We start from the raw sequence: 27433 nt of genomic DNA, 5'->3' as shown, positions 1-27433 counted from the left end.
GAGATTTTGAGACAGTAATTCTCTGTTTGAAAGCATGCTCTGTTGGAAGGATTGACCATCAGTTCTAAGCATTTAAGTGGCTTTGAAGTTGCCTGTCAACAGCACCTGGACAGCAGATTTGAGTAGGTAAAGATAAAGGTTCCCCTCGCACATACGTGCTAGTCATTTCCAGCTCTAGGGGATAGGTAGTGAAGTCATGTTAGTCAAAATGCTGAGCCAAAATTCTCTTCTAAACTTCCTAAAAATATTGCCAAGGAAAGAAGTAAAATGAAACTCTATTTATTACTTTTATGTGAAAGGAGTTTAACTAGTCTACTTTGTTTGGAATGGATTGTGAACAATCTGAGTGTATGTTGCATCACTCCACATACACTATAAGTATGGCTGTAGAGAAGTGGCCAAACCAAGATAGCAACGTTTCTAGATTTGGATTTTATTTGGATTAATATTCCCTTTTCTTTTTAGCATCATCCAAGGTCTCCTTCAGCCAGGGAGGAATTTAGAGGTAGAGCATGGGCTTTCATATAGAAAAGCCCTTTCTGAAACTCTGAAAACCTACAATTCCTGTTAATAATATTGAGTAAACAAATAACTGGTGTGTCTCAATATAACACAGTTCTATAGCCCAGTTCTATAGCCCAGTGATATAGCCCAGACCTATTCAGAAATTCTTTCCTAAGGGTGTTTAATGGGTTTATGCACAAATTATATACATAAGACGACAGCCTTAACAGTAGTGCTATCTTATTTTGAATGCAACACAACTGTAGGGTACCACATTGGGAAATAAAGACATTGTGCCTGTCAACTGGAAAGCTGACAGTCCAGGTTCGAGACATGACTGCCATACAACAGGGTGAGTTCCTGTTACTTGCCCCAGCTCCTGCCAACCTAGCAGTGCAAATGCATGCAAATGAGAGTAGATAAATACAGTGGGTACCACTTCGGTGGGAAAGTAGCAGTATTCCATATTTTCATGCTGACCACATGATGATGGAAAGTCTTCAGGCACCCTCGATTGAAAATTGGAGATGAGCACTGCACCCTTGAGTTGGTCACAACTTAACCTTCATCTTAAGAGATGAAGAACATGAGAAATTACATCATAATGCAGTTTGTAGAGGATGATTTTCCCAGGACATTCTAATTCAGCAAGTACTGCTGGTGGATAGTAGTGCTGATATAAACATTCATATTTGACTTCTATAGCTTACTTCATTTTTGCTACTATGTTGATATAATACAAGCCATCCTCTAACTTCACCTACATTGAATAGAAGTTATGATCAAAAGGAGAAGCTTATGTTCAGGTATTGATGCATTCCGCTTAAGGTTCCAAATGAGAGAGAAGTAGTTATAGAAATGAAGTTTCTTTTTTCATCCTGTCCACCTGTACAGCCAAGGGATCTGGAAAATGAGAAGCACATTTTTTAATAAAACAGAGCATGCGGAAATGAAGATAAGAGTCTCTTTGGAAGAAGGATCTTGGAGTAATGAAAAACAGCTCATTACAACTTTCTACTTTAATGTCACTGGAGCTATATGTCAAACTATTCTTCTAACAAAGAGTACAAATACTTGCTTGTTTCCTTGCTTGTTTATTTACACTTCCATTAGAATGTAGAGAAAGTTAAACTATCAAAAGGCTATTCATTTTAGACAAGAGCCTGTGTGACAGATGACACCAATGAAGTGTGCTAGAATGAGCCCATTACTGGAATTCACTAGGAAAAGAAGAATTGTGTCTGCTTGAATAAGATAACCTGTTGCTATGGAAGCATGTTAAACATGCCTTGCTTGGCAGACTAGTTTAAGCTCTATAGTTCAAGCCATATCCTGGCCCAACTTGGGAGGAGGGCGGGTAATAGTTAAAATAAAATGCAACCAAATGTGTTTTTAGAATGTTTGAAAAATATTTCAAAACAGAAAGAGGATCCAATCTATTCTGTTCATCTTGTTACTGAACTGGTAAACATGATTCTGATAGAAATTGTCTTTGGAAAAAGCCCCAAATGTAGGACTGCAACACCTAATTTTGACTAGCTTTGGACTGCTTTTTAAAATGGCATCATAAAAAGATGTCTAGAAATTGCTTTCTTCTCCCAGCATCAAAGCCACAAGGAGGGACTTCTGTCAAAATTGAATATGGACTCCCCATGATCTATAACTGCATGGATGTCAACATACACACCTTCCATATACTTATTGAAAAATAACAAAAATGAGTTTTGTAAAAGAAAAAAAAATAAAGTCAAACTTCCATTCACTGTTCTCCCGAGAATCATCATAAGCTGGAGCAGGTACCTGGTCTTCAGGACATAGCAAACAGGTAAGGCCAGAAATGATTTCAGGAGAGAATGTTGGCTCACGGGGGTCATGCCTATAAGGAAGAACAAAAATGTATTCTAAAAGGACAAATATACTGGGAGCTAGAAGGGAGGGCCTTTAAGGCTACAATATCCTTTTTCTCTGCTTATGAATCTCCTGAAATACTGATCTGAGATGGTGACTTGTGACAAAGTGAGATGGCCAATTAGATTGACTATTTTGGGATGCTGACTGGATCACTGGCTATAAGGTCATAGCAGAGGAAGAGGATTAAAAAAAAGAGAGAGATAAAGAGGGAAGCTTTCAGCTTTGGAGTTCTATTGGAATGCTGGGAAAGAAGAAGTAAAAACTGGCCTGGAAATAGCATCTCCTACTGATCAAACTTGCTGGTGACTTTAGGGACAAATCCATTCAAGGTTTTGTTTTTGTTTTTTGTTTTGCAATAATGTGGCAGCAATTTCTGATGTTTCACACCCCCAACTTTCCAGTTTAGCCATTGCCTAAGTATTTCCTGGTCGGCTCCCTTTGAAAAGATAACCAACTTGACCATGCTTAGCTTCCGAGCCCAGACAGGTCATCCAGCTGCTGCCACGTGCTGATATATATACACACACACAGGGCAGGGCAGCATATTTTTCCATTGAAAAGCTGGACTAGGGAAAAACACAACAGGTTAAGCCAGACCCCACGAGGGCCAAGTTGCAACTTCAGGGTCACCTCTTGAATAACAAGTCTTCGACTCAGCATTTCCGCTTTGGACATCGTGCCAAAGAAAGCTCATTGCAATTCTGTAGTTATTTCAGCTTCCAGCTGGAAAAGATCAATCCGGGGATTAGTCACTGTGAAAGGCAAGTGCCCAAATGTTATGACTAGGGTTGTCTGTTCAGTATGTCACTGAACTTGAGCTGCAGAAGAGATAAAATACAGAGGCAGAGGTGGGGGAAGCAGTGAACCTCCACAGAATAAACACACAGACAGCACAGCCAGGTTCTGCTTCCCCGGGGGAAAGGCTTATAGTGTGCCTTATGTGCTTTTGAGTGGTAGTAAGGAACGGGAGTGCAAACAGAGAATATGGTCTTGTGCAGAAAAGACAGAACAGAGGCTCAGTTTATTGCTGCTCCAATGCAGAAAGAACCGTATCTTTTCAACCAGCATTTTAATGAGCCACATCAACAGCAGGCTGGCATTCCCCCCCCCACCCCCGTCCCTTTTTTCTTTTGACTTGAAATCAGCTAGGAAGAAGTCCTAGTTTTCCTAGCATAATTTCTGTACTTTTTCACATGCATATATTAAATTAGATTCCTCATCCTTGCATTGTGATCAAAATGCCTGGTGCTACTGACGTTTATAATTTATTTATTTTGTTTATTTATATAGTTGAGCTAACACTAGGCAGCTTTTGTTGAACCCTAACAGAAAAAGGACCATGGAGATGTTCTTAACTGAACTTGAACTTTCTCCGTCTCCTCCTCCTTCCTCTTCGTTCTTTTTCTTCCAGAATTTATTGTTGCTAGGCTTATGGTTCCATCTGCTTTTGAAAAGCTGGGGGAGGCTATTCATAGGGGGCCTCAATGATCTCCCATGCAGAGGTGGGTATTCGGCAGGTAGTGGAAATGTTGAGTAGTTTGGAAAACCGGCAAATACCACGTCTGACTGGAGATTTTACAGTGTCCTTCCCCTGCCACGCCCATCAAGTCGCGCCCACAGAACCGGTAGTAAAAAAATTGTGAATCTCACCACTGGTCCCATGAAAACGTTAATCAGAAGGGCTTTTACTTAGAATGCATTGTATTACGGTACCGGAGGTTTGCAAAGCCATTTCAGGACTCTATCTCAGAGTATCTCTCTTTAGACCATTGGTGTACTGTATAAGCTTTCTTCCCTCCGCCCCCCAGCTAAGTTCATCTGAGTTAACTAGTTCAAATCTCAGCGCAGTTGGCAAGCAATGAAAGTAATGAATTACTCTGCAGTGGCAATGTGTGCTGTGCACGTGTTTGTGTGTGAAGTGACCTTGATAATTTACTGTCCCAACTATTCATGCCACATTACTAGTACAGTGACCTTCAGAAGATACACTTGCTACTGTGTGAAAGCAAATTTGCAGAGCAATTTGTTGTTTACATATTGCCATTTTATGTTGGATTTTATGTCCACTGTATGTCCACCCATACTTTCTCCAAAGTATGGGTAAATATATATGAAATATATGTAAATATATCTAAAAACACCCCAGGCAAGTGCCAATTTGCCATAGCACTTTTGTTAAGATGTACCGGAAATATTTAGATAGAGACAAAGATAGATACTAGTGCATCTTAAAAACTTCAGAAAGTAAATGTACAGTGATGAACATTAACTTTTTAAAAAGTTACAAGCAAAGATATTAAAAGGGCATTAGAACAAAAATGAACACCCCATTAGGTTGTGTAGTGTGGTGGTGAAGGTGTTGAACTGGCTCCAGAAAGATTTAAATTCTGATCCCCCTGCAGCTGTGGAACCTCACTGTGTGGTTTTGGGCCAGTCATCCTCTTTTACTCCAATCCATTTCAAGGGGTAAAATAGGAGGAGAGACCACCTTGAGCTCCTCTACAATGGGTGGGATAAAAATGTAGAAATGCATTTTAAAAAGGCACATGTGATCTAAGGAGATATTTTTTTAAAAAAAAAAAACTTTACATTATTTGCATTTGAAATACTTGTGTGTATACACATACACAAACACATATGCACAAACACAGTGATAGGTAGGTAGATAGATAGATAGATAGATAGATAGATAGATAGATAGATAGATAGATAGATAGATGATAGATAGATAGATAAGGATAGGTCATAGAGATAGCTGTAAGGTAAAGGTAAAGGTTCCCCTCGCACATACGTGCTAGTCGTTTCTGGCACTAGGGGGCAGTGCTCATCTCTGTTACAAAGCCAAAGAGCCAGCGCTGTCCAAAGACGTCTCCGTGGTCATGTGGCTGGCATGACTAAACACCAAAGGCACACGGAATGCTGTTACCTGCCCGCCAAAGTGGTCCCTATTTTTCTACTTGCATTTTTACTTGCTTTCGAACTGCTAGGTTGGCAGAAGCTGGGACAAGTGACGGGAGCTCACTCCGTTACGTGGTGCTAGGGATTCGAACCGCCAAACTGCCGACCTTTCTGATCGACAAGCTCAGCGTCTTCGCCACTGAGCCATCGCGTCCCTTAGATATCTGTAGATGTAGACAAATATCTCCACCAGAGTTTAGAAGGCAAAATAGAAAGGCACACACCTGTGTACGTGTGTGTTAGAAACACTGCTGTTTAGCTAGAAACAAATTGCAGCTGCTGACCTCAGATAATGGTGTGAGAACAAAAGTTCTAAGCTGATTCTGGAGTGCCCAAAGAACTTCTGTAGAATTAGGGTTATACAGTGAACATTTCCAGTAATACCTCTAGAAGAATCTGTTAGAGACATATCAATTAGTCTAAAACCATCTAATAATGACTTGTTCTGGGGAGATGATTGTCTATATTCATTCAGAAGCTCACTACTAGTTTATGGTTTGTTTTTGAATGTAGTATTTTTCAATAAGTAAAAGAGAGTGAAAGAATAACCACAGTGGATCATTTTGAATCAAATTACTATTAAACATAAACATATAACACATGTTTATCATTCAGTGTGTTATTGTTTTAAGAAACTGTTTCTGAAACATAGTACATTATGGTCTGGTGGAATTAATAATATAAGCAGACCATCACAATTTGTGAAACATGTATTTTATAAACATTAGGAGTTTTAAGTTGCCTTTCACCATCTCATGAGCATGTCTCTGTTCTTTTTCCAAAAAAAGAGAGCCAGTTTGATCTGTTGAAAGTGTTGGCCTAGAAACCAGGGGACCATGAATTCTAGTCCCCCTTTAGGCATGTAAAGCTGGCTGGGTGACTGAGGGCCAGTCACTCTTTCTCAGCCCAACTTATCTCACAGTTTTATAGTTGTGGGGAAAATAGGAGGAGGAAGAAGCATTATATATGTTCACCCTCTTGAGGTATTTATAAAAAATAATAAAAACATGATTAAAAAAAAAACATCTGAAATCTAACAATACACTCATTTATATGTTGAACAAATGATAATGCCATACCCAAGTCCATTTCTTGTCTGCCTTTTGGGACACTGGTCCCAGTCAGGGAACAGCTGGAATATATAAATTCCTTAAAACAGAATCATTTATTTTCCTTCCTAGTGTGTGTGTGTGTGTGTGTGTGTGTGTGTATGTATATATATATATATATATATATATATATATATATATATATATATATATATATATATATATATACATACATACATACATACACACACACACACACACACACACACTAGGAAGGAAAATAAATGATTCTGTTTTAAGGAATTTTGATTTCTATTAATCACCAAGGACATGCTGATGGAAAAATGGGGGAAAATATAAGAAACACCTCAGTTCATATAGGACACATTTCTCCTCCATTAATCTTATGCCTGAGTAATGTCTTTAAGAAAGCTGCAGTTCTTCTGTTGCATATGGCCAATAGGAGGTAATGCGTAAGATATCTCAAACTTCAGATTGAGATATCCGATTGTAAGAACAGAATTCTTGGCATTGAGGTTAAAGAATTGCATCCTGGAGCCATGGATGGCAGGAAATACAAAATCAGAGGCATTGTCTCTAGGATAAAGCTGACCTCTCCGAGAAAGATAAAATAAGAACAAGATGAAAAAAAATGTCAGTTGCTGGAAATAAATTGGGAAGAGAGAGAGCATTCTTTTCTTGATTGTTGTCAGCTTCAGTTTTTATGTAGCTTCGGGGCACACCCAGATTTGCCTATGTTTGTTAAAGGTCAGGGACAGAGATACCAATATTCTGTTTTATTATGAATTGCAGCCATGAGTTTGGAAACAAAAGCTTTTGGGAGGTAAGAATGAAAATTCCAGCAACATAATCCACCCTCCGCCCCAGCATCATTCTGATTATAACAGACAGGGTTTAGAGGGCCCTTTTTATGCAAGTTTGGAAATGTCCACAATAATGTAAAAAGATGCTTTTGTTCTATTAAACATGAAGAGAGGCAACCAGTGGTGGGCTTCTGCCGGTTCAAACTGGTTCTAGTGAACCAGTAGTTCCGACCATTAGCTGGCCCCGCCCTATCCTGTCCTATATTTCCTTCTTTCTGGCTCAGCTGAGTCATGCAACACAGCTGATTTCTGCGTCTCGGCTGTTCTACTTACCCAGGCTGCCCTAGAAGGTAAGCAGCTGAGCTTCAAACTGCTGTATTTTGAAATGCTGCGAGCAAGCAGGTTAGGTGCGCGAAGCACACACTTACAGAACCGGTTGTTAAACTGGTTGCAGCCCAACACTGGAGGCAATCAATAGAAGTTAGAGTTGGAATGGAACTGAAGCTGCAAAGAAGGACTCCTAACTGGATCTGAGGCTAAGCTCTTAGCTTGCCTGGATTGGACTCTTTACCTGGCCCACCTGTTCTGGAGGAAACTCAACGTTCATATATAACAATAGGTGAGGGAAAGTTAAGAAGTTGCAAGTCTGGCTGCCTCAAACACAAGAGAAACCACCTTGGTGAACCACAAAACCCAAAGCAGTCATGCACATTATAGGCGAGCAGGCTGAGAAACCAAATCATAGCAAATTAGTCTGCCTTGACTGGTATTCCTCTGGGTGCTTGCCCAATGCCTCTGGTTGTTATGAGTCACTGACATTCCTGCCTTTCCTTTCAGAACTCATTTTTACAGTTGACCACTGCTCCTTTCCAGCCAGAAAAATTCAGCATGTTTTTGCTCTCTGTAAAGGTTGGTTCTCTTTCAGGAAGATGCCACAAATGAATCGGCAAACCCCTCTTTGATACAGAAGATTGAACTGTAAAGAAAGGAAGATCTCATTGGAATAAGGCCAACTTTGCTATTAGGGAGGATAAAGTAGCTGCTAAAAGTGATGTGAGAGTTAATTCTCAGCCTGATAAGACCAGCAGTTGCAAAAACAGTCAACAGCTGCATGTTCCCCCCCATTTTTAGCAAAAGAGGCTGCTTTCCACGATGTGTGTGAGATAATTTGAGTGAGTGACTTTGCGTCTTTCAACAATAAGGTGCTTGATGGAATTCTTTTGTTGTATCGTTAACCTTCCTTCTAGTCAGTGTCACTCTTGGAGGTGTGTTTCCTGCTAAGCAGTGAGGAATTCATGGGAGGCCAAGGGGCAAATGAAAAAAAAATGTGCAGATGCAAATATGAATGGTTGGTTTGCATTGCCACATGGCAATGGATGCTTCTCCATTTTTCACCTTCCCAGTTTATACTGGATGCCTGTGGTTATGATGAGAGAAAGTGGTATATAAGAAATGGCAGGAAGGTCAGGAGATCAGGATGAATATTTTCTGGTCTCACCTCATCTCTTCTGGGCTTATTTTCCCTCCATTTCTTTGTGGTAAATTACCTTCAGAGACAGGCCTTTGAAATAAGATGAGAAGAAAGATGGATGGAGCACTGGTGCTCTGGCTGCTGTCAAAAGGAAACCAGCAGTCAAGTGTGAAATCCAGGTGGAGATAGGATTGATTGGATGCAAGAGATTGAATAATATGAAGGCAAGATGGCTTGATGCTAGTGGACAAATATAAAGTGATATCTATCTACTAATAGCAGATATTCATTGTACTTAAAGGGATGACAGAAAACAAAAATACTTGAAAAAATCCCTGAGGTAGTGTCCAGGTGTTACTGTTGTTGTGCATCTTCAATATCTTTTCCTCTTAAGATTATATTTAAGATTATTTTTAAGCTGAACATCATTCCAACAGAGGATGCCTTCAGAGGAAGCTTGTCCATTCAGGGACTTGTCTTCTGTACAGGAGATATATTGCCACTCGTGTGACCTCTTAGATTCACCATCATCAACAACAGAAAATGATGTTATGCAGAAACACACCATTCAGCAGTTAACTAACAAATTCAGATCTTTGGACCTCAGAATATTGGACTTCAGTGAAATGAAACAGTCACGGATTTAGAGGTTTTGAATTTATGTTTAAATACACTGGTTTTTTTTTAATCAACAGTGAATTGGTGTGATCTGAACTGAATAAGCTGGTCTGTGAGTCTTTGTTTCCATTACCCAAACCAAAGCAGGCATGTGCATTGAGTAAACTTGGTCACTGGCCCTTAATTCCCTGGGTGGAAGGAATGCTGGGCACCTGTGCTAAACAAAATGGGCTATTTGCGCAGGGTTTCATTCATTAGGGGAATGCAGGCAGCTGGCCGGAAAGAGGCTGGGTTGTTTTCTCATGCTTTCATTGATCAGAGAAAGTGCAAGCACCTGCACCGCTTGCATAGACTGGGCAAGTTGCCCATTGCTCCCATGAGCAAGAGATATCTCTGGTTTGAACCCTAGGCCATCTGCAAGTCCATGTCCCCTAAAGAAAGAAATGGAAAGAAGGTGGAAGGGACCAAGGCTAAACTCAGAGTAGCAGAAGAAACACGTGCACTGTTGGCTTTTCTGTCATTTCTTTGTCAGGCATGGATGCTTCTGCAGCTCTCAAGTTAGACAGCTGACTTGTGTTCCCTTGACAAGGTTCATCTCCTAGGATCCCATTGCTGCATCCTGGAAATATACCCCAAGCATAATTCCAGAATATTTTTCCTTAATCTGTAAAACAAGAAATAGGAAGATATTTTCAGACAGAGCATATCTGGGAAGGAAGGTTGTTTATAAAAATATACCAGTCCATAAAAATGGCTTGAGTAAGTTGCAGTGTTTATAGAAATATTCCATCTTCACTGCTCAAGAAATAGCTGCTACACAAAATACAGAGCAAGTGAGAGAGCTCACGGCACTTCTGTTGGCATCCCAAATTGTAATTCATGAAATTTGTCATTCTGAAACAAATTTCTTCAGCGAGTGATGTTGAGTCTGGAGACTCTTGCTCGATTATCTTGAATATTGGGATAAAGCTACAGTGAATTTACTGGAATATCCTCCGAAACCATATCACCTGAACAAAAACAATGGCTGTGTTTTCATAATCCATAATTGTATTTATATGTGGGCAGGGTGATGGATGGAAGCCCTGCAAATTACATGCCTCCATCTAACATCAAGATCCCAGTATGAAAGGGTGGCTTTGAAATGTGATTTCATGATGTACAACATGTTACATCGTTCTTTCATCATCATGGTTTGTGGGGGATGTCTGAAGCAGAAGTTACACATTTTAAATTTCTACTGAAATAGCCCATTTTTCTGGGTTTGTCAGAGTGAATCATGAGCTGACTTTACCCAACCCATGGAGGTGAACTATGCTTGGATGATTTATATCAGGGGTGTGTGTGTGTACCATATTTCCCTGAAAATAAGACCTGGTCTTATATTTTTTGCCACCAAAAAAAAGCACCGGGTCTTATTTTTTGGGGGGTGGTGTCTTCCACTGACTCACCTTGCAGCAGTGGCACCGACGGAGCCCACTGCTGGTCCACTTTTTCTGTGGCCGCTTGTCACCGCTTGCGTGCATAGCCCCTGGCCTCCCTGTCGCTGTCAGGAAAGGCCTCTGCAGCTGATAACAGAGTACTAAATTGATCCCCACCCTACCTTAATTTTTACCTGTGCGCCTCAACACACCCCCTGCACCCCGGAGTGGGCAGGGTCTTAATTAGGGCTTATTTTGGGGGGTAGGGCTTATAATGGGCACATATGTAAAAATCAAGCTAGAACTTTTGGGGTAGATTGTATTTTCAGGGAAACACAGTGAATATGTGTGTGTGTATATGTGTTGAGGTAATTCCCCGTTAGGAGAATGAGCGCATACATGGAGACGTATTTGAGAGTAGTGTTTGAATAATACACACACACAGCACACAGATACACTGTACAGTAAATGTAGCTTTTTATTTCCAGAAACATTAAGCAAAGTCCAAACAAGCAATCCAAAGTCATTCACAGGTAAATCAGTCAGTTTTCAATCCAGGGATAATCCAATAACAAATTCCAGTGTCAAAAACAGTTCTGTATCAGACTTACATTAAATCCAGAAATATCAGTCAATTAGGAAAAATGGAGGAACGACAATACTTTCCAACAGAAGGAAACAGAGACTTACTCACTATGTTCTGAGACTCAGACTAAAACTAAACAATCCAGATTTCTGGCTCCATCTTATGGCCGTTTGAGTAACACACCCAATTGCAGTTTTTAGCATGCTCTTAAAGAGACAGTATTAAAATGTCTATCCTGGTTTTCTATATTTCCATCACAAATAGCTGTTAGGTTACTAACATTCCTAACAGTGTGTGTGTGTGTGTTCACCATTCTCTTTCCCTTTTCAGGTGATCTTCCATGCTTTAACACATACTAACAAGATCAAAGATCCATACAGTCCTAAAGAAGTGTCTGTCTGTCTGTCTATCTATCTATCTATCTATCTATCTATCTATCTATCTATCTATCTATCTATCTATCTATCTATCTATCTCACCATTCTCTTTCCCTTTTCAGGTGATCTTCCGTGCTTTAACACCTACTAACAAGATCGAAGATCCATACAGTCCTGAAGCACAAGCGGTCTTGAAGCTCACCAATTTGCGGCTCCTTTTATTAAAGAGGCAAGAGTGTCCTTGCCAAGGCTCGGGACTGCTGGAGAAACCGCACAGATTTGCCCATTATGCCATCTATGACCTAATTGTCCGTGGCAGTTGCTTCTGTAACGGCCATGCAGAAGAATGTCAGTTTGCCAATGGGCCAGGTGTTGGCAGCAATAGGGTGAGTATCAATGCTACCCTTTCTTACATTAAGCAAGGAAAAAATGAATGCTTTTGAATCACTGATGCCTTCATGGTTGCATTAATTTTATCCATGTAGCTAACGTTATGTAGATTTTATATTTTCAATGTAATTTTAATGCAATTTTGGAGGCCAAAAGGCTTTGCTTAATGGTGTTCAATTAATGCTATTTGTGCAAGAGAACAGCTACTGTATGAGCATGATCTTATATTCTACCTATCACTTTTGCCCATTTGAATCTAAAAGGGCTTATACAAAGGTTTATTCATTCCTATTATTCAGCACTCTAGGATAGGATAGGATAGGATAGAATAGAATAGAATAGAATAGAATTCTTTATTGGCCAAATGTGATTGGACACACAAGGAATTTGTCTTCAGTGCATAAGCTCCCAGTGTACATACAAGCTACAAGTGATAAATCATGATCATAGTCATCATAAAAATACATAAAAATACAAAAATTACAAAAAATGGTACTGAATAATGTTCTAAGTATGGTAAATCTTCCTTCCTTAAACTGTTTTAATAGTTAAGTTTGCTACTGTTTAATCACCATTTTTAATTCTAACATTAGTTTGATCTCTGAAAAAATCCATATTTGCAAGGAATCTGAGAATTCCTTGGAGGTTTTTTGCAGGGAGAAGGATAACTAGAACAAATTCATGATTACATACTTATGGGTCCTCATAAGAAATAAATAAAAATATATCTAAAATAGAATTACAGAATGAGAGCAAAATTGCAAAGCACATTTTAATTTTGTGATTCATACATAGACAAAACCATGTGCACATTTTTTCTTAGCTTTTATCTTTCCCAGTGGAATAAACTGAGATTTAATACAAAGAGACTGGCACATGTTGACAGTATCTAGAAAATGCTGATTATAAAATAGAAGGGAAAACAGTGGTCCTTATAGGAAATCACTTGACCCCCACACACATTCTTTGTGCTCAGTTTCTTTTCCCAAGATCATAAAATATAAAGCAATTTTATATAGCTGGATCCAAGGGAGTAAACTTTACTATTTGTGAACTTTTTGAAGGTATAGACCAGTACTTGGAAATCTCTGTGCCAATTTTCAAGTGACCCCACAACTACTTTTTTTCCTAAATGTTGGTATGATTGCAGACATTCAATAGCATGATTCCCAGTCATCGGAGGACAGCAAAGATGTGAGACACACTAACATTGTACACACTAACATTGGCTTAGCATCCTTCAAAATGGAAGGACATTCTTCCCCGACTTTGGAAAAACATAGGTTTAGGTCTAGTACATGCATGATAGGATCCCATACATTTTGTATTATCACAGAAAGTAAGAATTGATAGGTATCTGGACCACTTCTACTCCAAACAGTTGCAATCATCACACAGTTGAAGACTATACTACCATAATATTTTTAGACTCATATCCCTCCTGGCTTGTGCAAGCTTCCCAGGAGGTGACAGGCGGGTGAACTCTGGTGGTGAGTAATGCTTCCCTACAGGAGGGGGCAGTGCCCCAGCACTTTAAGGAACGGGGAGGTGGGGGGTGATATTATTATGTTGCACTATATTAATTTATTTGATTTTGTTTTATTGTTTTAAATGTGGTTTTATATTCTGTAAGCTGCCTTGAGTCACCATGGGCGAATAGGCAGCAATATAAATTCAATAAATACTTTAAATAAATAATAATAATAAATAATATATATAATATATATATATATATATATATATATATATATATATATATATATATATATATATATATATATATATATATATATATATATAATTACCCTCAAGCTTCTGTTTAAGAATCTCCATCAAAGTATCATCTTCCTAAAGTATTTTTGAATATATTTTTTATTGATTGAAAATATTTTTCCTGATGACCAGCTGCTTTTTTTGTGTGTGTCTTTGAGTCAGTTTTGACTCCTAGCAACTGCATGAACTCTTGACACAATATTTTTTAGAAATGATTTTCCACTGCTAACCACTTCTTAGGGCTAAAAAAATCACTCAGTTGGATTTTGTCTAAGGCAATGGAACTTAGTTTTCTCCTTTCTAGCATAATACCTTTAATTCAACACCAAACTAGATTTTCAACTTAGATCTAATTCTTTGTATTTTAAACCCATTAAGTTCTTCTCATTTTTGTTCAAACAACTCTGAATAATTGATCTTTTCGAAAACAGTCCTCCAGATATTTAAAAATAGTACTGTGTTTTTCCCAATTCTCCACTTCTCTAATCTAAAGAAAAACGATAGATTGACTACTGTATATTTATTTAGCCTTGTACGCCAATTTCAACAAATTGACTTGACATACAACACTTCCAACTATTCCCCTTATTTTTCTTTTCCTTCTAGGATTTTTTTGTCTTAGTTGTCTTCCTCCAGACACACTGCACTTTGTCAGTATCCTTCCTAAAATGTAACAAGATCTAGACACAATATTCTATATCTAGGTTGACCAATGCAGAACAGAGAGAAATTATGACAAATATTGATTTCAATATTATAATTCTCCTAAAAACTTCTTTAACCAATTTTCTTCTTTTATAACAGATGTATTAATTTTACAAGGAAATAAAGAAATAAAAAAGGAGGCAAAACGAATTTACATTCATTAAAATAGCTAAAAATTTCAAAATAACTGACCCATGGACCTGCCTGCCACTTTGTTGTGGGGAGGGTGGGTTTCCTGCTTAAGAAGGTTGGACTAGAAGACCTCTATGTTCCCTTCCAACTCCGTTATTCTGTTCTGCTATATTCTATATTCTATTCCATTCCATTTCACTCTACTCTACTCTACTCTACTCTACTCTACTCTACTCTACTCTACTCTACTCTATTAACAAAGGGAGTCATGAACTGTGATGAAAACTGCACCTCATCCCCTGCTCCCCATTGAAACATCTGCAAGAAAGCAACCAAGCTCAGAAATCACTAAAGATCCCTCAGCCCAGTGTGCCTACAGTTGACACCTTTCCTACACAAAGTGCTTGTACAACATTAATTCAGTACAGCTAATCCTGGAGCAATGAAAATCAGTGGAAAAAAAATAGTGATCCTTTAACACAGATTCCAACACCATGAGAAGAAAGCAAAGTTGCGTTAAGTTTTTCAGCAGAGCTCAGTGCTAGTTTAACTGTCAGGAAATCCTTTGTAAGGGATTTCCCTGACACATGTCCTTGTTTCTTCCAATTGCTTGAGAGAGTTTCATATGTGGTTTGGGGACATGACCGATTTTGGAATTCTCCTGTGTGAGACAGAAGTTTCCCATGTAGAGAAGATGAAAAAAAAGGCTTGTGAAAGTAGAGAACTTTCATTTTAGAGAGCAGTTTGTGACAGATTTTTTCTTCCAATGACAAATCTAAATGGATTTGGCTGTTTTTGTCTTAAAGCTCAGTAATCTTATTCTGGAACAATGTCTTCTATTTAGAAAAAAAGTAAGGAGATTCAAGGATTATTATTATTATTATTTTGCTCTTTACTTTCAGAAACAAACATTTTGTGTGATTCCATTATAATAAGGTTCCTGATGAGTATATTGAATATTTGGCTACATAAAACCAAAGATGCAAAAAGTCTTTGAATCATTGCATAGGGGTGGGGGAAACTGAATAAAACTTCCTTCTGTGAAGAAGTTTCCATATTGGGGATGCTTGTGGAGTCCAGATTCAGGACTAAAAACAGAATTTGACTCTTTCAATTCTAAACAAGCAACACCAGTCAACTAACTACTGAAGGCAGCCAATATCTTTGTTTGGTTATTTGGCTCGCTAAAGCCAAAACAGTTTGAAATGCTCTAATCTTGGCAGAGCTTGACATTAAAAAGTCAAAGGGTCTTTTCATAAACTAATTTCACATTTCTCTAGATTTTTGTCATTTTGATTTGCTTCCCTCTGAAAGGAAATTCCTGACTTCCCTTTCATTGATTGCTTGACAGACTCAACAACTGCACTCAGTTCATGAAATTGTTAACTGAAATTCTAGGCTACCACATCTTAATCATTGGTTAAAAAATAATAAATTATTGTAGAATCATCGTATCCCAGCAACAAAGGATGTTGTTATACTCCACCTAGGACAAATATGGATCCACTTAAGAAACAGCACAAGAAGAAAATAAACTTCTAAATATTCTAGTGGTCTCATCAGATGAATAATACATTAAATTAATACAGCTGGTAGAAGAATAAACAAGCTGCCCATCACAAGAGAAAAAAAAACATAATACGCCCCACACTATTGGCATAGGGAGTGTAAACCATCACTAGATTTTTTTGAATTTTATTTATTTTCCACTGCCTGTTGTGCCATTAAATGACTTCATCTAGCAGCAGAAAATTAAATTGTTTTGTTTAACCAAAATTCATAAGTTACTCATTTCTCAGACTTCAATGGAAAGAAGAATGCATCCTGGAATGTGTACTGACACATTAACAAGAGTTTTATTCTTCTGAGAATAAACTCGATGGACTGTTCCTCCTTTTCACATTAGATGTTTGTTTTATGACCGTGGAAAAGTACATTCCATTTTGAGTAATTTAATTTAGGTTGCTTCCTCTCCTCCTCCTTTATTATCAAGTTCTCATCTGCAAACATTAAACATGGTAAATTAATGTTTTAGTAACTGTTTTGATTTTGTGGGTGCTGCTGTGGCTTTGCAGATGGCATGATGATGCCACAGGCACGTAAACACAATCTTGGAAGCAAACACAGCCAACAGGACTGAATTAGCAGTGAAAGCAAATGAAATTCAGGAAACTGATAGTCAAGATGACAAAGCATTAGCTGTGGGAATAAAATAAAATTGAAGAACCAAGTTATACTGCCATGGTGTGCATCTGTTGATGGACTGTATCAGTTAGGAACTGAGGGAGAGTAAAGTTGTACGGGACCAATCAAGCTGTAACTTAGTTGCTTGATAGATACACTAATTGATCACAGTCAATATTCATCCATTGTGGGATCTTAAGATTGTAAATACCCAAACTTTCTTCAGTTCTAGTAATATTGGAATAAAATGTCAATGCAACATAGACATTTCTTTGTGAAACAATAGCCTTCATTGCCATTTTGGAAATGTTTTCTTTCTACAACAAATTTCTGACGTTTGTATATAACACTTCCAGCTTATCAAATTTGCAGTCTTTTATTTGTTGTTCCCCTCTTAGGTTTACACTTTCTGAGTGTTCAATCCTTCCCCCTAGAGCAGGGCTCTATGGGAATTTTGTTTCTACAACTCTCCTTTTAATCTCATTGCTGATATGTATAGCCATGTACCTTTGAGCCACCATTACTTTCTGCATTTTTCTTTTATTCTTGTTATTGATGTATTTGCAAACTTTCTGCTCTGATGCACTTTCAAAGACAGATAACAAATGTTTTATTTGTTTTTTGTTAAATAAAATAAAATATAGAATTTGGTAATAGTAATAATAGCAATAATAAAATCAGTGCTGAAATCAGCTCACTATTTAAAGATTGGTAGAAGAAATGTGGGTTCTACAGGTTTTTAAACAAGAAAATGAGATCCAAACACAGTTTTTCACGATATCCCATTACATAGCCTGAGCAGAAGACCATCCTTTGATTGTCAGAAGATAAGTCTTGGAATGCAGGGCCATCCAGGGATTGGCCTGGGATGGGCATGATAAAATGTGCATCATGGTAATCATGTTAAAAAAACCACCAGGTTAAGGGTTAAGTGTATGAGAGTGATGTTTCTGTCATAATATTACCACAGGCATATTTTGATTTGAACCATGTGAGTTTGCTTTGGGTGCTTTGAAAAGGGAACCTTTAAGAAGGAATCTCCAGTTGTTAACAAGACAGGTTTGTTAATTGTATTGGATTTTAATGAAGGCAATAATAGCTTCTTCAAAACATTGTATTGCAGTTGGACCACCAGGAAAATATATCCGTAGGATAGACATTCTGAACCTTATAGTAATAAGTAGCAATTTAGTGTGTATTATGCGTTTGCTAAATTGGGTTCTCAGTGCAGGATCTCCTAATGGAGCCTGGCAACTAGGGACAGCCCAAAAAGGAAAGGGATTCATATCCCAAGTTCTAGACAGCAGTATCACATTTCATATAATCAGTTCTTATTACAAAACTGTACTGTTTTCTCACTATTTTTCACTTTGTTTTGTTGACATCAAAGAGAAATGAGAAAAGGAAGTCAAACAAAGGTATTTCATATCATTCCATTCCATTTATACACTGCACTAATCATCAATTGATCAATTGATTCCCAAGCAGAGCATCATTTATTAAAAGCCAAGAAGCTCTAATGCTTCTTTTAAAACATTTAAACAATCTGCAAGAATGCTAGTTTGTAATAGGGATGCTCCGGGCAAATGATCTTTCTTGTGATAGATGAAATAATCCTTCCTGGTGCTTTGGGATCAGGTTTCAGACTTGTGGGTCTTCCTGGATTCTTATTTTATCCTGTCCAGGAACACAATTTATCAACAGTCTTCAGGAAGACAGTTTATCAGCTCCATCTGTTGCATCAGTCTTGCCCTGATCTGAATTCTGCCAGTCGTTTCATGCTGTTAGATGGCCCTCAAACAAAATCCTATGATCTCTGTTACCTTGAACCCCACTCAGCAGGCTCTCCTACAGGAGGCACAGAAGGCTCCCTGGTTGCATTTGGGAAGTAGGACCCACGTCCCATGAGCTTCTGAGCCCAATGGGTGCCAGGTTTTAACTTTGTAAACTTCTCAAAAAATGGGGAATGGGGACAGTGGGAGCATAAGCAATCTCATGCATCTATAAAGCAGCACAGAAATCTGGATGATGTAGGATAAAGTCTGCTACTAGAATAACAGATTAATTGACAGAGTTGGAAGGGACCTTGGAGGTCATATAGTCCAACCCCCCACCCCCCCACCCAAGCAGGAGACTCTACACCAGTGGTCCCCAACCACCGGGCCCCGGACCGGTACCGGTCCATAGATCATTTTGTACCACACCGCCGTTTTGCTTGGGCGCTGCCATCTTGTTTCGATGGCACTTGAGAAAGTGCTTCTGGGTGAGCTTGTCGGTCGTCAGTTGTTGGAAAGCAGCGTTTGGGTGGTGAAGGAATCCTCGCGCCTTAGTTTTGTCGAAGGGGGGGCGGCTTCAAACGAAGAGCCGTCCCGATGGCGGTGGAGTCTCGTGTTACTCAGGAGGAAATTAAGAAAGAGCCCGAAAAGCACAAAAAAGGTACAGAGGAGGAGTTGAAGGTGGCGGGGAGAAGCGGGGGACGGCTGGCTGGCTGGTCGCTCGGCTCGCCTTGCCTTGGTCGTGCGTGCTGATGCCGGTACTGGTCCGTGGATCATTTTGTGATGCCGGTACCGGGCCGTGGTACAAAAAAGGTTGGGGGCCACTGCTGTACACCATTCCTGTCAGATGGCAGTCCAGTCTCTTCTTGAAAGCTTCCAGTGCAGCTATTATCTGGTCTACACCTTATGATCACTTTTTTCCTAGAACATTTATCTTTTCCTAAGTACTTTTGCCTTATATTACTTCTACTTTCCAAGTGTGTGCTGGAGAGATCACACAGTAAGTAAGATTACATATTGTGGGTTAGTACAAGCAGTAGCTGTGGCAGCAGCAGCAGCAGCAATAGCAGTATTAATATTCAGTTTGTTACCATTTTCTTTTCAGAACAATGATCTTAGCCACAAAGCCGCTTAACCTACAAAAAAAACATCAAAAGAATTATTTGCCGTAGCCTGGAGGAACCCTGGAGATCAGCTTTTGCTGGGGAGAATTTGTTCATTTGGAGACGACTTTGTGTTGAAAGTAAAATTAGCATGAAATCCTCCAGTGAAGTTTTGGTTGTCTGGAAAAGCTACTACTTCAGGTGGCAGAAATTAGACTGCAGATGCGCTAGTTGGGGAGAGAAACCAGGCCTTCCCTATTTGCTGGTCTTCCCATCTAACCCATCTTTGTCCGAGGAATGTTTTTCCTCCCGCAGGAAGTTAGATTTATGTTTACCTTTGTACATGTGCAGTGCATCTGGAATTCCACATTGGAGTGGGGTGGGGAGAGAAGCAGTGGCTGGAAAGTGTTCTCAATAGGAACCTGCTAATCTCATGCTAGATTTGGGGTAACACCTGGGGCTGTTCCTAATTGCCAAAGCAGGGCTCCTTCAGTTGCTTTGGACTTTAACTCCCTCAGCCTTTTGATGTTGATTCAATGGGAGCTGAAATTCAAAATACATCATTAGATTTCATAACTGCTGGGGTATATTTGTGTGTGTGTGTGTTTATGTATTGTTGAAAGCTAGAGAAATCAACCCACAGTTAGACTTGTATTGTTTAATAAAGTCCTGGGAAATCTGTTGTTATCCAAGTATTGGTGAATTATAACTTCCAACATAATCTGGCTAGAAAGGCCAACAGTGAAGAATGCTGGGAATTGTAGTTAAGCAACATATAGACTAAATTCCTCACTAATTATAGAATATTCAGATTTTGACATCTTTGTCATCTTTTGTTCTTTTTGTTTCTTATTGCATATTTAATTTTTTAAATGGTTTTCCTTGTGAATGCCCAGAGTTGTTGGGAGTTAGGCAGAATAACATTTTAATATGATTTATTCAATTTCAGTTTCTTTCCTACTTAACTTTTAGGAGCATATGGATTAAAATAAATTTCTTAGAAGAAACGCTTAAAGACATTTAAAAGGAGGCTGATTTGATTTTTAATTGCTTAGCCACTTGTTGAATTAATTTTATTTTAATTGTGGTACGTCTATCAAATCTGAGCTGCAAAATTCAAAATGACCATAAGATGGGAGCAAAATTAGACTTTTCTAATTCTTGTTGCTGCATCTAGTGGTTGCCTGGGTTTTTGTAGATTAGATATCACAACTGTAGCTATTAGTCTTCTTTTACTATTATTTCCTATGGGGAAAATATAATGCCAACTGAGTCTTTTGATTAGAAATATATATATAAAAGTACTAACAATTAGTATTCAGTAACTCCTCAAAGTGACACTACATTTTCCCAAAATAATACCTATTTTGCTATTAAGTACATGCCACTGGATTCCTTTTTAAAGGAACCATTAACTTGATCAACTGCAAACGAGAATTGTTCTCAAATATGTTCCTTCCCTTTTTGTCCAATGACAACTAAAAGTTGGTTCTGTCTATCATTTGTCAAATTTAACTCAAACATTATGTTCTGCCAATATCTGAATGAATAGCCTCTTTTCTTCACAGCTGGTAAATGTCAAAAGTAAGCAGAAAAATTCATCTAATGTATTCTCTAGACTGATATAGTACCTGTGATGAAAAGATACAAAGGTGAGGGGGTGGCTTTGGGATTAATTCATGCCCTGTTTTCATTTAAGGAAGATGTAAATAAATTGCCTGCTGTCCTTTCTGAAAATAATGCCGGAAAAAGGTATGGCTTAACTTCTTCTTAGGCATGGCTTAGCTTCTTCTCTGTTCAAGCAATCTCAGGAAGTTGTACAATATAGGTTCACAGAAGTCAGTTGCCATTTGAAGGGGATAAAAAGAGACATACATGGTTAAGGTCAAATGGGTATGTGTGTACATATGAAAAAAGCAACACTGCATTGTCACATATAGATTCTGAGAACTGATGTTATAGCATTCCAACACTACTTTCATGTTTTTGACAAAAACATCAGATCCTGTGGACACTTTTGCATCAGAATAACTTTGGCGATGTACAGAAAAACTTTTCTTAACATACCAAACACTTTTAACTATCAGAACCTTCATGGTTTCATTAATATAAATTATTACAGTGCCTAAGTTCCTATCCATGAAAACATTGGGTTGCTTTGAAGCTTAAGCTTTCTTTAGAACTTCTTTTGATGGGGATTTAAAATGGTTATGGATGCTTCTATGGGTGCCCTCTTCCTGATCTGAAAAAGCCTCAGGGAGATTTGTGTAAATTTAAAATTGAAGGTTAGTTGCTGAATGAAGAGTGGTACATGATGAAGGTAAACCATGCAAAAGAATAAAGCAATGTTAATGAATGATTCAACACTGAGCAGGGAGTAAGACAAGGATGTGTGATGGTCTCTAGCTCTCTAAAGTGTTCATATATATAAACATATCAGGAGTGCTTTGTATGTGGCAGTCTGTGTGGAATGAATGTGAGAATTGGAGAAATACAAATTGAATAAGATAGCCATGGGTTACTTAAGTGCAAGTTGTAAAAGGGCCAAGAATGAATGTCTGTTGAATGAATGTACTTCGAATACAAAAGTGACTGATCTGTAGAACAAAAGAACATTAAAGTTTAAAAGAATGGATGAGGAAGTAAAAGAATGAATGAGGAACTGATTGCAGAACAAACATGAAGGAGGGCTGAATTAGTTGAAAGGAGATGAGATCAAGGAAATTAAGGCTGAAATCCTCAAAACAGAGAAATTTGAGATGACAATAATAATGAATGCACGTAGTAGAATTCTACTACGTAGAAAGATTTGCAAGGATAGAAAGCTAAGGAGAGATATATAATGAGTGGCATTGTTATAAACATGTATAACATTTGATGACTACACTGTTTATCTCCTTGTAATTGTGAAACTTTCAAGTAGAAGACATTATCATGCTTATAAATCAATGTTTCTGAGGACAGGTGCCTCCTGCCTCAAAATTTTAGGAAACTTAGGCCACTGGCTTTTTGGCATTTGTGATCTGAGAGGGCTCTAGGGTATGATGGAAAAAAACCTTTGGGGTTTTTTCACTGAGGCTTCAGGTTTCTAACCTTCTTGTTAGTTTCAAATCAAATTAAACCTTTTATTACAGTCATAGACCAGATGTAGGTACAATTTAGTAAAATATTATAGGAGAGAAGGAGGCTGGGATAAAAAGATAGTAGACCAAATTACATGAAAGACAAGAGAGAGAAGAGGAAAAGTAGAAACAGCAAAGAACTGGAGTGCCAGCTCATATTTAAAGACAGTGAGAACAGCAAGAAATGTTTCAATGTAAGTACAAAGCTATATTGCTGTACAGCAGTCTAGTAGAGTATTAAAATATAAAGGGCATAAACTTCAGGTTTCATCCCCTGTTTTTACTTAAGTAAATAAATTGCTTGTTGTCCTTTCTGAAAATAATGCCAGATATGTCTCAGCTTCTTCTCTGTTTGATAATTAAAACATTTAGATGTGATGATATAATGCAGAAGTATAAACTAAAATAATAATGTTATACCTGAAATTGACAATGAACATAAATGACATTGCTCACTTAATTATTAATTATAATCACAATTTAGAGTTATATAAGAGCAGGAGAGAGAGAGAGAGAGAGAGAGAGAGAGAGAGAGAGAGAGAGAGAGAGAGAGAGAGAGAGAGAGAGAAAGAAAGAAAGAAAGAAAGAAAGAAAGGTCCAAGGATGTTGTGTCAAGATCTGAATCTGAATCTGAGGTAGCTGGTATAGAAATTGTCTATTCTCCCCAAAACTCACAATAAAACAAAAGTTATAATCTTGTTTCAAAGATCCTTGAAGAAAGGAGGCTTTAGTTTGTATGAAGGACAGGAACACATAAAACAGAATAAATTTCTATTCTGCTCCCAGTCCCACCATTCCCTGAATGCTTACATATTTTTAGTTAATCTTCAAATCTAGAATATGCATTCCTATGCATTATAAAAAAAGCAGCGTATGAAATACTTTCCTCCATACATCCTGAATATGTATTTTTCAGGGATGCATTTTGCAACAAACCCAGAAGGAAGAGTTTTCCCTTCCTAGGGCAAGTTTTGCTGATTACAGGCAAATCTCTCTGAGGCCAAATTGCATTTGGAATCACTACAAAGTGAACATGCACCCCAAAGAGAAATAATTTTGGTAAATGAGTGACTGTTGTCCAGTTCTCGAACAATTCCAAAGCCCTCATTCAAATGGGGTGAGCAGGAATTGGGGGAAAGAGGAGACTTGTTCACCAAACATACTGATGATGGCCAGGAAGTCACAGCCAATACTATCGTCAGCAGTAACTACCAACAAGAGGATGAAAGGGAAACGAATGGAGTAAACAAATAAGGAAGAATGAAGTGAAATTCAAATGGTGGTACAAAGCTGGGTCACAATAGAAAATAAAACCATAGCCTCTTCCCTGTGAGAACTTTACAGCTTTTGGAAGGCTGTCTCCCCTTAGCCTTCTCTTACTTATGCTGTTTGAATTTCATGGGTTAGTATTAAGGCTGACCTTTCCTTGGAAAAGAGAGCTGGCAGTCTTGAATAGCAGCAGCACAGCCAACTTCACAATTTTTTCCTCTAGCTTTTCCTCTCTTCTGACACTGACCTGCAGTATGATGAAGTATAAGTGCTGAATAGCAATAGCAATAGCACTTAGACTTATATACTGCTTTACAGTGCTTTACAGCCCTCTCTAAGCAGTTTACACAATCAGCATATTGCCCCCAACAATTTGGGTCCTAATTTTACCAACCTTGGAAGGATGGAAGGCTGAGTCAACCTTGAGCCTGGTGAGATTCGAACTGGTAAATTGCAGGCAGCTGGCAGTCAGCAGAATTAGCCTGCAGTACTGCACTCTAACCACTGCACCACGACGACTCATGAATGTCCACCTTCTTTATGAGCTTTCCTTCATACAGATCTAATTGAAACATAAATGTGCCAGCATTTGCACATTTGCTCTGTCCCCATGACCCATCTTGCCCCAATCCATAAGTGTGACAGATTTCAGCCACCCTCAGCTATATGAGTGTTAAGATAGGCTTAAAGTAGATAAAGTTTGTTAGGCTTTGCTTTAGATGGAAGTTAGATGATTGGCAGTGACTGGGAAGAAAGGCAATAGAGGCAGGAAAGAGATTGGCAGTGGGGGCAGCAACTTTTCATGCTGGCATACTTTTCCTCTCAAGGATAAGTGGAGAGAAGAACTTCAACTCAGTGGAGGAAAAAGGCAGTATATGAGATGGAAAGAAGTCTCCATCCTTTCCCTCAGGCAGCAACTTTTCATGGGTCAGTCTTGAAGACAGAGTACTGCTGTCCCTGCTATATCCTGTCAAATGTTTCTTTCAGTCCTGCACTTGTCTATATACCCTTTGTGAGTTAAACAGGGAGTCTGAAATGCTAAAGGCTAAAGCCACAATATTTCATTGTTTTCTATCCCCATCTCTTAAAAAAGTCATTCTTCTTTTGTTCTAATCAGTTCAAAATTTTGCATGACCAGGTTCCTCGGGAAAATACCTAGAGATGCTCTTTATCATGTGCCCTATAGAGATCCAGAAAAGCAAAGCAAACATGAACTAGGCTTTGAAAGCGAAGGGAATCCTCCAGCAATTCTTGGTAGCTGTGAAACCTTAAGGAACTGTTTTACAGTCTGCACCAATTAAAGTAAAGCTAGTCTAACATCTCCCTGCCTGTTTTCATCAGAAAATCTGCCCTGCTTCGGGTATTTGATGTTGCTACTCAAAAGGAGCTACAAGTCCAAAATTCTTAGAGCCCATCATCTCCATATTTAAGCCTTTCCCCAATGCAACTAATTGGGTTGTTGTCAAAACTAACCCTTAGCATAAATCTTGGAATTGCTGAAAAGAAGAATAGTTTAGTTTAGTTTAGTTTAGTTTATTGTCATTGCACCTTGTATAACGAAATTAAATACCATCTTCAGTGTACATTATGACTATGAAAATAAACACAAACACACATCCTTCACATTCTGTACATTGAATTGAAAACCCCTGATATTGCATTAATATTGCACTATACAGCAGAATTCAATAGTTACTGCTCTGGGATAGAAGCTGTTTTTCAGCCTATTTGTGCTTGTTTTTATTATTCTGTACCATCTCCCAGATGGTAATAGTTCAAAAAAAGGGTGCCCAGGATGAGATGGATCTTTCAGAATGTTTTGAACTTTCTTAAGGCAGCGGGAGCTATAAAGCTCTTCCAAAGAGGGGAGAGGGCAACCAATGATCTTCCCTGCAATGACATTAACCCTCTGGAGTGCTGTCCTATCTGCCACTGTGCAAATGGCAAACCATAAACAGGTGCAGTAAGTTAAAATATTCTTAAGATAGGAAGTAGGATATAAGTTCTGGGAAGACAGGAAATAGAAGGCAGAGTTCCTCCTTGCCTTTCCTTGTGAGGCATGTCAAAACAAAGGTTCCAACTGAACAATTCTTTGGAATGCAGTGAACATATGCCCAAGCCTTATAAGACCCTTTCTTTTAAAGTTCTTGCCTGCCTGCAGCTTTTGTTCAGATCACTCCAGTCCTTTTCGTGCTTGCAGCCACTGTTTACAAGTATTACTTTTTTAAATGATTTTTTTTTCCTTTGATAGGTCCATGGGAAGTGCATGTGCAGACATAACACTGCAGGACACCATTGTGAGAAGTGTGCGCCATTATACAATGACCAGCCATGGGAGCCGGGCAATGGAAAAACTGGGGCAGCAAATGAATGCAGAAGTATGTGGGTCTCGGGGAGAGAGGGAAGGAGGGAGCAACACAATAATGAATTTTTCCAACCCAGGAGCCACGCCCTGGTGACTAAATCTGGATTTATGATGCTTTAGCAGCAGATGGGGAATGGTCTAAGTAGAAAATGGTATGAAGAAGCTTTCAAGACCTCCTCTCTTTTGCTCTTTGCATACATACAGAGAGATATCAGCCATGTTCCATACCCCAGCAAACTTCAGCTAATATGAAAAGAATAAATTGACTAGAATGATGGACAAGGCAGAAATATTAACATTTAAAAGCAGAATAGTTTTTGACTTCCTTAGCTGCTGTTATATAAATCCTACATTTACTAGCAAGTGTGTTTCCATGTAGAACATTAAACCATATATTCATGAATACAAATATAAATAAATAGATTAGATTAACAGAGTTGGAAGGGACCTTGTAGGTCATCTAGTCCAACCCCCCCCCCCCCAAGCAGGAGACACTACATCATTTCTGACACATGACAGTCCAATCTCTTCTTGAAAGTCTTTTGAAAATAATATTTGGCCTACTTGCTATATTGTACATTTATATATATTATACAATAAAATAACTTTCTAGTTTTAAAAAGACTTGTCTAATAAAGCAGGTGACAATGCGCAGTAGGATTTTTAAAGTTTACCAGTTCTTAGCATTATATGGAAGAAAACATTTATTTTCATTGAATTAAGAATAAAGAAAATTGCAACACTCTTGTTTGCTGTTGTTTATTGTTACTAGGCAAAATATGGTAGGGATATCAAGCTGGAATAATCTTTGGTAAGAATAAGCTGGATAAAACAAAACTTTAGCCATAGTGAAGTTCTTCACATTGGGGTAAATGATTTCTCTTTATAAAACTTCC

At 38.4% G+C, this 27433-nt stretch overlaps 1 protein-coding gene across 2 annotated transcripts in view; it reads left to right on the top strand.

Moving 5' to 3' along the window:
• Nucleotides 1–27433, top strand: part of LOC113419059 (netrin-4-like) — a 59740-nt gene that overhangs the window by 11943 nt on the left and 20364 nt on the right. For both annotated transcript variants that reach the window (XM_087954672.1, XM_087954671.1), the window contains exons 3-4: nucleotides 11842–12105; nucleotides 26424–26550. In XM_087954672.1, coding sequence (XP_087810798.1) covers nucleotides 11842–12105; nucleotides 26424–26550 — 391 coding nt within the window. The remainder of the gene's footprint in view (nucleotides 1–11841; nucleotides 12106–26423; nucleotides 26551–27433) is intronic.

Source organism: Notechis scutatus, chromosome 2, assembly GCF_049901735.1.
Source record: "Notechis scutatus isolate UNSWTSFEM ecotype Mainland chromosome 2, rNotScu1.2, whole genome shotgun sequence".
NCBI classification, from domain to species: domain Eukaryota; kingdom Metazoa; phylum Chordata; class Lepidosauria; order Squamata; family Elapidae; genus Notechis; species Notechis scutatus.
The sequence above is the reverse complement of the archived record's forward strand: the minus strand, read 5'-3'. Positions and strand labels throughout refer to the sequence as shown.